We start from the raw sequence: 15,116 nt of genomic DNA, 5'->3' as shown, positions 1-15,116 counted from the left end.
AGTGCTGTTATTGTGACGTGGAAACATCTAGGAGCAACAACGGCTCAGCTGCGAAGTGGTAGGCCGCACAAGCTCACAGAACGGGACCGCAGATTGCTGAAGCGTATAAAAAACGTCTGTCCTCGGTTGCAACACTCACTACCGAGGTCCAAACTGCCTCTGGAAGCAACGTCAGCACAATAACTGTTTTTAATTTCATATTGCATATCTTGTTCATATGCATCGTTGCTGACGTGCACACAGTGAAGTAAGGTTGGCTGCAGGAGAATTTACATCTTAACATCAAGTTCCATATAGGGCATATCGTAACGTTCCTATGTAGCACGGTTTTCCCCACACATGCTCAGTTGTTACCCATCTCCACTGCTGTGGCAGTCGGCTACATGAAATAATGACATGAAGTTAACCGCAGCTGTTTAAGGTGGAAAAATATACATTTCCTGACTCATAACCAATAGTACTTTGACAAAACAATATTTTTTTTATTTAGCTAGGCAAGTCAGTTAAGAACAAATTCTTATTTTCAATGACAGCCTATGAACAGTGGGTTAACTGCCTGTGCAGGGCCAGAATTACAGATTTGTACCTTGTCAGCTTCCGGTTACTAGTCCAACGGTCTAACCACTTGGCTACCCTGCTGCAATTCGCAGATTTCTGAATCATGAATTCACTGGCAACGGGAGCAGAGTGACGGCCTACATCCAGCAATGTTACGAGTTACGTGATCTGTTTTTTACAGCTTTCAGTACAGCACTACAGGGAGAGAGAGGGGCAGAGTGTAGACTCCACTGACAAGAGTTTCAATGTATGGAATCAATTTGGAGTTTCTGGATTTTGGATAAACTTCTCCTTTAAGATAAATAAACTTCTCCTTTAAGATAAATAGACTTCTCCTTTAAGATAAATAAACTTCTCCTTTAAGATAAATAAACTTCTCCTTTAAGATAAATAAACTTCTCCTTTAAGATAAATAGACTTCTCCTTTAAGATAAACAAACTTCTCCTTTAAGATAAATAAACTTCTCCTTTAAGATAAATAAACTTCTCCTTTAAGATAAATAGACTTCTCCTTTAAGATAAATAAACTTCTCCTTTAAGATAAATACACTTCTCCTTTAAGATAAATAAACTTCTCCTTTAAGATAAATAGACTTCTCCTTTAAGATAAATAAACTTCTCCTTTAAGATAAATAAACTTCTCCTTTAAGATAAATAGACTTCTCCTTTAAGATAAATAAACTTCTCCTTTAAGATAAATAAACTTCTCCTTTAAGATAAATAAACTTCTCCTTTAAGATAAATAAACTTCTCCTTTAAGATAAATAGACTTCTCCTTTAAGATAAATAAACTTCTCCTTTAAGATAAATAAACTTCTCCTTTAAGATAAATAGACTTCTCCTTTAAGATAAATACACTTCTCCTTTAAGATAAATAAACTTCTCCTTTAAGATAAATAGACTTCTCCTTTAAGATAAATAAACTTCTCCTTTAAGATAAATAAACTTCTCATTTAAGATAAATAGACTTATTGTAAGTAACTCTTGATGAGAACATCTGCTAAATGACAAAAAAATGTTTTAAATGTTTTACATACAGATATCATATTACTGTATTGAATTATTAAGAATAAATATACAGTACCAGTCAAGTTACATTTACATGACATTTTAACGTGTAAAATGAAGCAGTACTGCTTTCTCTAAGAGTGAGGCAGATGTATAGCATTTTACAAAATAACATGATTATTTGTCTCTCTGAAATGAAACCATCAAGTGATGGATTTTGAACAAATACATGTCTATCATTGAACAACCCCATGCAATGATTAAATAGTGAGAAAAAAAACACCAATCTCTTTCATAAGTTCTTTCAACACAAAAAGCTAATTTACCAACATTTCTGAAAATGGATATATAGCGTTCTGGAATTACTCTTCACCTGTAACACCAAACTAAATCTGCTAGCTTAACGCTCCCTATGGGGGTATCTATATACCAGTCAATTACAGGTGAGCAACCGACCCGTCTTTATGACCACACGAAACAGCTCGTTGGGGTTTAAAGGTGAGTGTTTTATTAGGCAACCATCTGTCCCTTGATATTAGAACTGAAGCAGTGGAGACTGTGTGCAGTGAGAGGGAGGACGGGGGAGGGTGTCAGTGGACTGACCATCCCTCTCAGGCTCCATAATGAACGACTTGTCCACTCTTAAATACAGGTGTATATACAGGTGTATTTAAGACGTATGACGGAGCCTATCATCATACGATAGAGCTTGGTTGTAGATGCATACAGCAGTGTGATAAAGAGGCAGAAGCTGGGCAGGCCTGGAGGGACAACACAGTCCAGGCTTTCTCCTCCCCTCCCTGGGCCTTGTCTGTTATATTTCTTACAGTGAGAGTAGACCAGAAAGCAGCCCATCAGACTAAGTAGAGGAAGTGCCTCTTTCCAAGAAGACAGGCAGACAGTAGAGAAACAGCTAATTGGAACACTGTGTGGGGGGGTTCAACTGTGTGTGGGGGTTCAACTGTGAGGGGGTTCAACTGTGTGGGGGGTTCAACTGTGTGAGGGGTTCAACTGTGTGAGGGGGTTCAACTGTGTGTGGGGGTTCAACTGTGTGTGGGGGTTCAACTGTGTGTGGGGGTTCAACTGTGTGAGGGGGTTCAACTGTGTGAGGGGTTTCAACTGTGTGAGTGGGTTCAACTGTGTGGGGGGGTTCAACTGTGTGAGGGGGTTCAACTGTGTGGGGGGGTTCAACTGTGTGAGGGGGTTCAACTGTGTGAGGGGGTTCAACTGTGTGTGGGGGTTCAACTGTGTGTGGGGGTTCAACTGTGTGAGGGGGTTCAACTGTGTGAGGGGTTTCAACTGTGTGAGTGGGTTCAACTGTGTGGGGGGGTTCAACTGTGTGAGGGGGTTCAACTGTGTGAGGGGTTCAACTGTGTGTGGGGGTTCAACTGTGTGTGGGGGTTCAACTGTGTGTGGGGGTTCAACTGTGTGGGGGGGTTCAACTGTGTGTGGGGGTTCAACTGTGTGTGGGGGTTCAACTGTGTGAGGGGGTTCAACTGTGTGTGGGGGTTCAACTGTGTGAGGGGGTTCAACTGTGTGAGTGGGTTCAACTGTGTGGGGGGGTTCAACTGTGTGAGGGGGTTCAACTGTGTGAGAGGGTTCAACTGTGTGTGGGGGTTCAACTGTGTGTGGGGGTTCAACTGTGTGGGGGGTTCAACTGTGTGTGGGGGGGTTCAACTGTGTGGGGGTTCAACTGTGTGTGGGGGGTTCAACTGTGTGAGGGGGGGTTCAACTGTGTGAGGGGATTCAACTGTGTGGGGGGTTCAACTGTGTGAGGGGTTCAACTGTGTGAGGGGGTTCAACTGTGTGAGGGGTTCAACTGTGTGGGGGGTTCAACTGTGTGAGGGGGTTCAACTGTGTGAGGGGTTCAACTGTGTGAGGGGGTTCAACTGTGTGGGGGTTCAACTGTGTGAGGGGGTTCAACTGTGTGAGGGGTTCAACTGTGTGAGGGGTTCAACTGTGTGGGGGTTCAACTGTGTGTGGGGGGTTCAACTGTGTGGGGGGTTCAACTGTGTGAGGGGGTTCAACTGTGTGGGGGGTTCAACTGTGTGTGGGGGGTTCAACTGTGTGGGGGGTTCAACTGTGTGTGGGGGGTTCAACTGTGTGAGGGGTTCAACTGTGTGAGGGGATTCAACTGTGTGGGGGGGTTCAACTGTGTGAGGGGGTTCAACTGTGTGAGGGGTTCAACTGTGTGAGGGGGTTCAACTGTGTGGGGGGTTCAACTGTGTGAGGGGTTCAACTGTGTGGGGGGTTCAACTGTGTGAGGGGTTCAACTGTGTGGGGGGTTCAACTGTGTGAGGGGTTCAACTGTGTGGGGGTTCAACTGTGTGAGGGGTTCAACTGTGTGAGGGGTTCAACTGTGTGAGGGGGTTCAACTGTGTGGGGGTTCAACTGTGTGTGGGGGGTTCAACTGTGTGGGGGTTCAACTGTGTGAGGGGGTTCAACTGTGTGGGGGGGGGGGTTCAACTGTGTGAGGGGGTTAAACTGTGTGAGGGGGTTCAACTGTGTGAGGGGTTCAACTGTGTGGGGGGTTCAACTGTGTGAGGGGTTCAACTGTGTGGGGGTTCAACTGTGTGTGAGGGGTTCAACTGTGTGAGGGGTTCAACTGTGTGAGGGGGTTCAACTGTGTGGGGGTTCAACTGTGTGGGGGTTCAACTGTTCAACTCTCAAATTCTCTCTTTCTTTCTCTCTCTCGGAGGACTTGAGCCCAAGGACCGTGCCCCAGGACGACCTGACATGATGACTCCTTGCTGTCCCCAGTCCACCTGACTGTGCTGCTGCTCCAGTTTCAACTGTTCTGCCTTGTTATTATTCGACCATGCTGGTCATGAACATTTGAACATCTTGGCCATGTTCTTGGCCATGTTCTGTTATAATCTCCACCCGGCACAGCCAGAAGAGGACTGGCCACCCCACATAGCCCGGTTCCCCTCTAGGTTTCTTCCTAGGTTTTGGCCTTTCTAGGGAGTTTTTCCTAGCCACCGTGCTTCTACACCTGCATTGCTTGCTGTTTGGGGTTTTAGGCTGGGTTTCTGTACAGCACTTTGAGATATCAGCTGATGTACGAAGGGCTATATAAATACAATTTGATTGATTGATTGATTGAACTGTGTGGGGGGGTTCAACTGTGTGAGGGGGTTCAACTGTGTGAGGGGGTTCAACTGTGTGGGGGGGTTCAACTGTGTGGGGGGGTTCAACTGTGTGAGGGGGTTCAACTGTGTGAGGGGGTTCAACTGTGTGGGGGTTCAACTGTGTGAGGGGGTTCAACTGTGTGAGGGGGTTCAACTGTGTGAGGGGGTTCAACTGTGTGGGGGTTCGACTGTGTGAGGGGGTTCAACTGTGGTTAAAGCCTGAGGAGCATGTATGATCTGATATGGTTGTAACATACATGACAGGGCTATGGTGCTATGGCCATCAATCAGCGGAGACAAAAAGGCTGAGATAGAAAAAATATATATATTGTAACCTTCATTCATCCACTGTTTCAAGTGACAACTGGTAGGAAACAAACCCAACTTTCACCTGACGCATTGTGTTTTCACTCTTAACTTCAAGTGCACTTACTTTGTTATACTCGACGTCAACTTGACCCTGACAACCATGAAATACAAGCCCCAAAACACAGTTCACAATAGGTACTGTGTTAACCTAAGATATATGACCCTATCAAGTACAGTGGGGTCAGGTTAAACATGATACCACAAGTGCCAATGCCACTCTTGTTATTAGAGTGAACATCTCCTCATCCTCCTCCTCATCGTCCCCCCCTCATCATCCTCCTCCTCATCTTCCCTTTTTCGCAGAGAAAAGTCCCTGCCCACCACTCTTCTTCTCTCTCATAACCCCCCTCTCCCCTCCTCTCTCTCTCCCCCTCTCCGTCTGGTTTCTGTGGTTGGCTTTAACTGGCCCATTGTTCTTGAATCCACGAGTTCCGGAGTCTCCGTTCACAGAGGGCCTCCCAACACTGGGCACCAGCCTGTACCTGTCCTTCACCTGCACACAAAAAGCACACCGGTGCTCCGGGAGACTGGAAGAAAGCTATGTCACAGAGGCTTTAGTTCTATAAGGAATGCTTCTGTCCTCTTTCATGTAAGCCTGAACACTCGTCACCAACGTACATTCTTTCAGAGGGAGATTTATTCACAAAAGAACAGTTTGTTCAGTCTTTTCTTCTCTCCTTTCACTCCACAGTAAAGAAGGTCCCTGTTCACCATCTTTCTTAACACAGCTGCTGTTCCCCGTCTACTAATCACTACAGTGGGGGCTCACGTGCAGAATCACCTGCAAGGCTTTCCCACAATGCCTGGGGGAGACCACTGTGACACAAATGACCCAATGAAGACCAGTTACATTTCGAGTGTGAGACAGGAGCCTCGGCTGTCAACAACCTATAGAAAATAGATACACCCACTGCTCTTTACAATCCCCAGCTCTCGCCATCCTCTAGCATCTTCTGAGGAGGAGGGGGAGGAGAGAAGAGGAGAGAGCGAGAAGAGCTGAGCTTTGTCCATCTGATCAGCCAGTCCCTTTCACCCAACACATGAAAAGTAATTAACCTAGTCTGGCCCAATGATGTGAGGAGATGGAAATGAACCCTGACCTCCAGAGGTCACACACAGAGGCGTCAGGGTTCTGAAGAGATCACTCTGTATCTCTATAATGACAGACTGCCGGATAGACTACACTCACAAGTAGAACCCTTTAAACAAAGACCAGTCCCCAGCCTCGGATTAAATAACCCCACCCTCCCCCAACCCACACACCCTGTGATGCTGTAACAACAACATTGTTGATGAGGTGGACTGGCTACATTTGTGGATTCAGCTGGGCTGTTTTAGGAGAACCATAAACAACAAACAGAGTTGATGGTTAGCCTCCCCAAAGCACAAAGTCCCACCCAGACACCTCTCCAACACTACCCAGGAAGACAGGGGAATTTACCATCAAGGACAGTGGCCCAACTGTGAACTGAGAAGTGACCCCTAAGGAGGGGAATGGGGACCCCCCCCCCCCCAAAAAAAAACAAGGCATCTTGTCTCAGAGCTGGAGACAGTAAACACAACCCTCTGCCTCCCTCTGTCCCGTCCTTCATCCATGTAGGCTATAGTAGTCTATCTGTAGATCTGATCTTTCAATTCTGGATGCTTGAGGTACCCACATTTTTCTGTGATTTTAACCTTTAAATTCTGCATCGCAAGTTCACAACACATATAGTTAACAGTATAAATTACACGGCAGTTTACAACCCACACCGTTTTCATTGCATCATTAGGCCTCTGGTTGGCATAGGAAAATGTTAATTGCCTTCAAAGGCTCAGCGCAGAGGCTACTTACCACAGATGAAAATGACCGGTGTCACGTGCATGGCTTTATGGTCATCAGTCAATCAATCCCCTTTTTGAAGTGTAGATTCAGACTGAAAATTGTACATAGACATAGCCTGGTATGAATCATTTTACACGTCAACTCAATTAATGAAGATCCGACGGAACGTTTTGATTCCACGCGTATTTAAAAAGAAAAACAGTATGATAAACTAATACGGCATTAGAATGTATAGGTTCCAGGTTGGAAGGTTTACTGTAATATAACAACGTTATTCAACTGTAATAAATTATTTCAGAGAGAGAAAAAAATCAAACTTACACCCTTTATATATCAGTAGGTTTGATCCCCGTATTTTAAATCAAGTCGAATGCTGCGAGTCCCGCTGTTAAACAGAATGCGAGGTTGAGCAGAGTTTGCAGTGTGATCTGAAGTCTGGCGACCACTCTCCAAAGTTCTGTCCTGAGTCTCGTTTAAATGGAAACTCCGCAGCGGACCTACTTTCGTAGGAATGGACTCGCACTTCTGGCTACTCGAGATCCGATCACGTCTGACTGGGGCGTTGCATATGTTTATAGTAGTGTAATAACGCCAAAACAAAAATCCACTTATAAAACGGTGTAATCCTTGTGTGGTGTTCGTGTTTTTGTTATTTACCCAATGTTCGCGGGTCTGATGGACGCACAACATTATTGGGTTTATAAAACAATACAGTCTTAACAATTTATATAAAAATATTTCATACTTAATACTTAGTTAATATTTGGTTAATATTTGCCATTTACCTCTGCTAGATCACATTTATCAATAAAGGCGCAATTCATTTATTTTATTTTATAAAATGTGATTGTCAGTAAAAATCCATTATAAGCAAGACATGCGTGGAATAAATAATGTTAATCTTGAACAAATATATATGAAACAAGGTTTTCATCACTACTGATGTTTATTGCTTTGAACTGAACAAATTAGAAGGACACATTTTACATAGAGTATTTTATGGGTATGATAAATTAGCCCCGTTGAACACAAGTTAAGGCTGGTCTACACACCACACACCACACACCACACACACCACACACCACATACCACACACTACACACTACACACCACACACCCCACACCACACACCCCACACCACACACCACACACCACACACACCACACACCACACACCACACACCACACACAACACACACCACACACCACACACCACATGAGGAACAGAGTTCCAAATGTTCCAGATGTATTTCTTGCCCTTGATCCATGTGTACTGTGTCTTCCTGTCCTTCTTGGGTTCACACACATCGCAGTGCTTCTTCTTGTTGCTACCGGCGACAATCTAGGAGATTATAACAGAACATGGCCAAGATGTTCAAATATTCATAAATGACCAGCATGGTCAAATAATAATAGTCACAGTAGTTGTCGAGGGTGCAGCAAGTCAGCACCTCAGGAGTAAATGTCAGTTGGCTTTTCATAGCCGATCATTGAGAGTATCTCTACCGCTCCTGCTGTCTCTAGAGACGGCATAAATGGCATAAGCTGCTCATCAACAGTAACTTTGGGCCCAGGGTTGTAAAACAGGGGAAGGTGGTCCACCCACTTGTCCCACACTGACCTGATAGCAGCTAGCTTGTCTCTCTGCACTGACCTGATTGCAGCTAGCTTGTCTCTCTGCACTGACCTGATAGCAGCTAGCTTGTCTCTCTGCACTGACCTGCTTGCAGCTAGCTTGTCTCTCTGCACTGACCTGATTGCAGCTAGCTTGTCTCTCTGCACTGACCTGATAGCAGCTAGCTTGTCTCTCTGCACTGGCCTGATTGCAGCTAGCTTGTCTCTCTGCACTGACCTGATAGCAGCTAGCTTGTCTCTCTGCACTGACCTGATAGCAGCTAGCTTGTCTCTCTGCACTGACCTTATAGCAGCTAGCTCGTCTCTCTGCACTGACCTGATTGCAGCTAGCTTGTCTCTCTGCACTGACCTGATAGCAGCTAGCTTGTCTCTCTGCACTGACCTGATTGCAGCTAGCTTGTCTCTCTGCACTGACCTGATAGCAGCTAGCTTGTCTCTCTGCACTGACCTGATAGCAGCTAGCTTGTCTCTCTGCACTGACCTGATTGCAGCTAGCTTGTCTCTCTGCACTGACCTGATAGCAGCTAGCTTGTCTCGCTGCACTGACCTGATTGCAGCTAGCTTGTCTCTCTGCACTGACCTGATAGCAGCTAGCTTGTCTCTCTTCACTGACCTGATAGCAGCTAGCTTGTCTCTCTGCACTGACCTGATTGCAGCTAGCTTGTCTCTCTGCACTGACCTGATAGCAGCTAGCTTGTCTCTCTGCACTGACCTGATTGCAGCTAGCTTGTCTCTCTGCACTGACCTGATTGCAGCTAGCTTGTCTCTCTGCACTGACCTGATAGCAGCTAGCTTGTCTCTCTTCACTGACCTGATAGCAGCTAGCTTGTCTCTCTGCACTGACCTGATAGCAGCTAGCTTGTCTCTCTGCACTGACCTGATTGAAGCTAGCTTGTCTCTCTGCACTGACCTGATTGCAGCTAGCTTGTCTCTCTGCACTGACCTGATAGCAGCTAGCTTGTCTCTCTTCACTGACCTGATAGCAGCTAGCTTGTCTCTCTGCACTGACCTGATTGCAGCTAGCTTGTCTCTCTGCACTGACCTGATTGCAGCTAGCTTGTCTCTCTGCACTGACCTGATAGCAGCTAGCTTGTCTCTCTTCACTGACCTGATAGCAGCTAGCTTGTCTCTCTGCACTGACCTGATTGCAGCTAGCTTGTCTCTCTGCACTGACCTGATTGCAGCTAGAATGTCTCTCTGCACTGACCTGATAGCAGCTAGCTTGTCTCTCTTCACTGACCTGATAGCAGCTAGCTTGTCTCTCTGCACTGACCTGATTGCAGCTAGCTTGTCTCTCTGCACTGACCTGTTTGCAGCTAGCTTGTCTCTCTGCACTGACCTGATTACAGCTAGCTTGTCTCTCTGCACAGACCTGATTGCAGCTAGCTTGTCTCTCTGCACTGACCTGATTGTAGCTAGCTTGTCTCTCTGCACTGACCTGATTGCAGCTAGCTTGTCTCTCTGCACTGACCTGATAGCAGCTAGCTTGTCTCTCTGCACTGACCTGATAGCAGCTAGCTTGTCTCTCTGCACTGACCTGATTGCAGCTAGCTTGTCTCTCTGCACTGACCTGATTGCAGCTAGAATGTCTCTCTGCACTGACCTGATAGCAGCTAGCTTGTCTCTCTTCACTGACCTGATAGCAGCTAGCTTGTCTCTCTGCACTGACCTGATAGCAGCTAGCTTGTCTCTCTGCACTGACCTGATTGCATCTAGCTTGTCTCTCTGCACTGACCTGATAGCAGCTAGCTTGTCTCTCTGCACTGACCTGCTTGCAGCTAGCTTGTCTCTCTGCACTGACCTAATTGCAGCTAGCTTGTCTCTCTGCACTGACCTGATAGCAGCTAGCTTGTCTCTCTGCACTGACCTGATTGCAGCTAGCTTGTCTCTCTGCACTGACCTGATAGCAGCTAGCTTGTCTCTCTGCACTGACCTGATAGCAGCTAGCTTGTCTCTCTGCACTGACCTTATAGCAGCTAGCTCGTCTCTCTGCACTGACCTGATTGCAGCTAGCTTGTCTCTCTGCACTGACCTGATAGCAGCTAGCTTGTCTCTCTGCACTGACCTGATAGCAGCTAGCTTGTCTCTCTGCACTGACCTGATTGCAGCTAGCTTGTCTCTCTGCACTGACCTGATAGCAGCTAGCTTGTCTCTCTGCACTGACCTGCTTGCAGCTAGCTTGTCTCTCTGCACTGACCTGATTGCAGCTAGCTTGTCTCTCTGCACTGACCTGATTGCAGCTAGCTTGTCTCTCTGCACTGACCTGATAGCAGCTAGCTTGTCTCTCTTCACTGACCTGATAGCAGCTAGCTTGTCTCTCTGCACTGACCTGATTGCAGCTAGCTTGTCTCTCTGCACTGACCTGATTGCAGCTAGCTTGTCTCTCTGCACTGACCTGATAGTAGCTAGCTTGTCTCTCTTCACTGACCTGATAGCAGCTAGCTTGTCTCTCTGCACTGACCTGATTGCAGCTAGCTTGTCTCTCTGCACTGACCTGATTGCAGCTAGAATGTCTCTCTGCACTGACCTGATAGCAGCTAGCTTGTCTCTCTTCACTGACCTGATAGCAGCTAGCTTGTCTCTCTGCACTGACCTGATTGCAGCTAGCTTGTCTCTCTGCACTGACCTGTTTGCAGCTAGCTTGTCTCTCTGCACTGACCTGATTACAGCTAGCTTGTCTCTCTGCACAGACCTGATTGCAGCTAGCTTGTCTCTCTGCACTGACCTGATTGTAGCTAGCTTGTCTCTCTGAACTGACCTGATTGCAGCTAGCTTGTCTCTCTGCACTGACCTGATAGCAGCTAGCTTGTCTCTCTGCACTGACCTGATAGCAGCTAGCTTGTCTCTCTGCACTGACCTGATTGCAGCTAGCTTGTCTCTCTGCACTGACCTGATTGCAGCTAGAATGTCTCTCTGCACTGACCTGATAGCAGCTAGCTTGTCTCTCTTCACTGACCTGATAGCAGCTAGCTTGTCTCTCTGCACTGACCTGATAGCAGCTAGCTTGTCTCTCTGCACTGACCTGATTGCAGCTAGCTTGTCTCTCTGCACTGACCTGATAGCAGCTAGCTTGTCTCTCTGCACTGACCTGCTTGCAGCTAGCTTGTCTCTCTGCACTGACCTGATTGCAGCTAGCTTGTCTCTCTGCACTGACCTGATAGCAGCTAGCTTGTCTCTCTGCACTGACCTGATTGCAGCTAGCTTGTCTCTCTGCACTGACCTGATAGCAGCTAGCTTGTCTCTCTGCACTGACCTGATAGCAGCTAGCTTGTCTCTCTGCACTGACCTTATAGCAGCTAGCTCGTCTCTCTGCACTGACCTGATTGCAGCTAGCTTGTCTCTCTGCACTGACCTGATAGCAGCTAGCTTGTCTCTCTGCACTGACCTGATTGCAGCTAGCTTGTCTCTCTGCACTGACCTGATAGCAGCTAGCTTGTCTCTCTGCACTGACCTGATAGCAGCTAGCTTGTCTCTCTGCACTGACCTGATAGCAGCTAGCTTGTCTCTCTGCACTGACCTGATTGCAGCTAGCTTGTCTCTCTGCACTGACCTGATTGCAGCTAGCTTGTCTCTCTGCACTGACCTGATAGCAGCTAGCTTGTCTCTCTTCACTGACCTGATAGCAGCTAGCTTGTCTCTCTGCACTGACCTGATTGCAGCTAGCTTGTCTCTCTGCACTGACCTGATAGCAGCGAGCTTGTCTCTCTGCACTGACCTGATTGCAGCTAGCTTGTCTCTCTGCACTGACCTGATTGCAGCTAGCTTGTCTCTCTGCACTGACCTGATAGCAGCTAGCTTGTCTCTCTTCACTGACCTGATAGCAGCTAGCTTGTCTCTCTGCACTGACCTGATAGCAGCTAGCTTGTCTCTCTGCACTGACCTGATTGCAGCTAGCTTGTCTCTCTGCACTGACCTGATAGCAGCTAGCTTGTCTCTCTTCACTGACCTGATAGCAGCTAGCTTGTCTCTCTGCACTGACCTGATTGCAGCTAGCTTGTCTCTCTGCACTGACCTGATTGCAGCTAGCTTGTCTCTCTGCACTGACCTGATAGCAGCTAGCTTGTCTCTCTTCACTGACCTGATAGCAGCTAGCTTGTCTCTCTGCACTGACCTGATTGCAGCTAGCTTGTCTCTCTGCACTGACCTGATTGCAGCTAGAATGTCTCTCTGCACTGACCTGATAGCAGCTAGCTTGTCTCTCTTCACTGACCTGATAGCAGCTAGCTTGTCTCTCTGCACTGACCTGATTGCAGCTAGCTTGTCTCTCTGCACTGACCTGTTTGCAGCTAGCTTGTCTCTCTGCACTGACCTGATTACAGCTAGCTTGTCTCTCTGCACAGACCTGATTGCAGCTAGCTTGTCTCTCTGCACTGACCTGATTGCAGCTAGCTTGTCTCTCTGCACTGACCTGATAGCAGCTAGCTTGTCTCTCTGCACTGACCTAATAGCAGCTAGCCTGTCTCTCTGCCGCAGAGCTGGTCTGGTGTCTCGGTTATCGAAGCGGATAATCCTGTAAATAATGTGGAAGTTCTCCAGAGACATTGTTACATGAAAAGTTCTGTCTACTTCTGCATCCCACAGGGATTCTGTGTATTCCCCATTGGATCTGAAAACACCAGCAAGGATAAGAACCCCAAAGTATGCCTGTAAATGAGTTTGGCCCACCTCCTACCATCTCTCTCCAAAAACATGGCTTCCCTCCAAATTAGTGGAGTTCAGAATGATTTCCTGGATGGTGTCTGGGATGAACAGTTGAAAAGAATACTTTATGTCCTGAACATGAGTAACCACCATCCAGGTCGGCCCTGGTTACATCCTTACCACATTGGCAGCCATTTCACCTCCTGCAGGCTGCTCATGAGCTGGTTGCTGAAGGGGAAGGTCCTGGGGCTGGCTGCTGACGGGCTGGTCCTGAGGCTGGCTGCTGAGGGGCTGGTCCTGAGCCTGGCTGCTGACGGGCTGGTCCTGAGGCTGGCTGCTGACGGGCTGGTCCTGAGGCTGGCTGCTGAGGGGCTGGTCCTGAGCCTGGCTGCTGACGGGCAGGTCCTGAGGCTGCCTGCTGACGGGCAGGTCCTGAGGCTGGCTGCTGACGGGCTGGTCCTGAGGCTGACTGCTGAAGGGCTGGTCCTGAGGCTGACTGCTGACGGGCTGGTCCTGAGGCTGGCTGCTGACGGGCAGGTCCTGAGGCTGGCTGCTGACGGGCTGGTCCTGAGGCTGACTGCTGACGGGCTGGTCCTGAGGCTGGCTGCTGACGGGCAGGTCCTGAGGCTTTTCCAAAGCTGAAGATGCACCTTCCACACCAGCTTCTCTCACTGCAAAAAATATTTCTAAGGCCCTCTGAGCTGAGATTATTTATTGCTATACTGATTGATTGTGGTAAGGAGCCAAACATGCAAAGCTATTTATTTGTTATGCCCCTCCCCCAATTTGCACCTGGCTGGGGTAGAGTGTGGGGAAATACAGATTTTTTCACAATGTATTGACATGATGTATCAAAATAATGTATTGCAATAACATTGTGCAGGTTCCCGCAAGACATTGTGTAGTTTCACACACTACAAAGGGTAAAGAGTGTGAAAAAAGCTGGAGACAAGCAGACAGGCAGGGAGACAGACAGGTTATTGGTGCTACTGTATATTGAAACAGCAGGCGCAGGGAGGTGGAAGACAGACAGGCAGGGAGACAGACAGGTTATTGGTGCTACTGTATATTGAAACAGCAGGCGCAGGGAGGAGGAAGACAGAGTGAAGGCACACAGCAAACCTTTTTGTTAAATATTTACTTGTTTCACCTACACACACACTCAGGTTGATTTTTATTTTATTTTTGTAAACATTAAAAATGGGTCCCACAGACCCAAACAATGGTTAAACATTCATTATGGGTATATATACATTTATATACAGTACCAGTCAAAAGTTTGGACACACATACTCAGTCGGGGGTTTTTCTTTATTTGTACTATTTTCTACATTGTAGAATAATAGTGAACATATCAAAACTAAACCTTCCGGTTACTAGTCCAACGCTCTAACCACTAGGCTACGCTGCCGCCCCAGATGCTGGTGTTGGTAACAGGAATGCGCGCTCTGGAGAGAGCAGATCAGGCTCTGTTTTGTTGCGTCAGTGAACAATCCACACGTACACACCACCTATCTACCATCACCAGAACATACTCCTTCCCAACAACCGGTGGTTAGAATAATTCCCATTCAGTAGGAAGGCATATATAAAAGTTAATTATTTTGAACATGTTGCCGCGTTCCATATCTCCTAGTAGGCTATAGACTGTTCATAACGGTTACATAATAATGCTATTGCCTCCTGAAAGACCCTCCTGATATATTGTTAACTTTAGACCCTCCTGATATATTGTTAACTTTAGACCCTCCTGATATATTGTTAACTTTAGACCCTCCTGATATATTGTTAACTGTAGACCCTCCTGATATATTGTTAACTTTAGACCCTCCTGATATATTTTTAACTTTAGACCCTCCTGATATATTGTTAACTTTAGACCCTCCTGATATATTGTTAACTTTAGACCCTCCTGATATATTGTTAACTTTAGACCCTCCTGATATATTG

General features: G+C 46.9%; 1 protein-coding gene across 1 annotated transcript in view; it reads right to left on the bottom strand.

The window, feature by feature from the left end:
* The window catches only part of LOC118375334 (laminin subunit beta-2-like), a 119,135-nt gene extending 111,760 nt beyond the window's left edge, over positions 1-7,375 (bottom strand). Inside the window, exons 1-2 of the mRNA XM_052481679.1 lie at positions 7,213-7,375; positions 6,901-6,982 (exon numbers count right to left, since the gene is read on the bottom strand). Of these exons, the coding sequence (XP_052337639.1) occupies positions 6,901-6,931 (31 nt within the window). The 5' untranslated portion in view covers positions 6,932-6,982; positions 7,213-7,375. The remainder of the gene's footprint in view (positions 1-6,900; positions 6,983-7,212) is intronic.
* Between the last annotated feature and the right edge of the window lie 7,741 nt (positions 7,376-15,116).

This window comes from Oncorhynchus keta, chromosome 27 (assembly GCF_023373465.1).
Source record: "Oncorhynchus keta strain PuntledgeMale-10-30-2019 chromosome 27, Oket_V2, whole genome shotgun sequence".
Lineage (NCBI taxonomy): Eukaryota > Metazoa > Chordata > Actinopteri > Salmoniformes > Salmonidae > Oncorhynchus > Oncorhynchus keta.
Note: the sequence above shows the minus strand (reverse complement) of the source record. Positions and strands in the feature narration are given on the sequence as shown.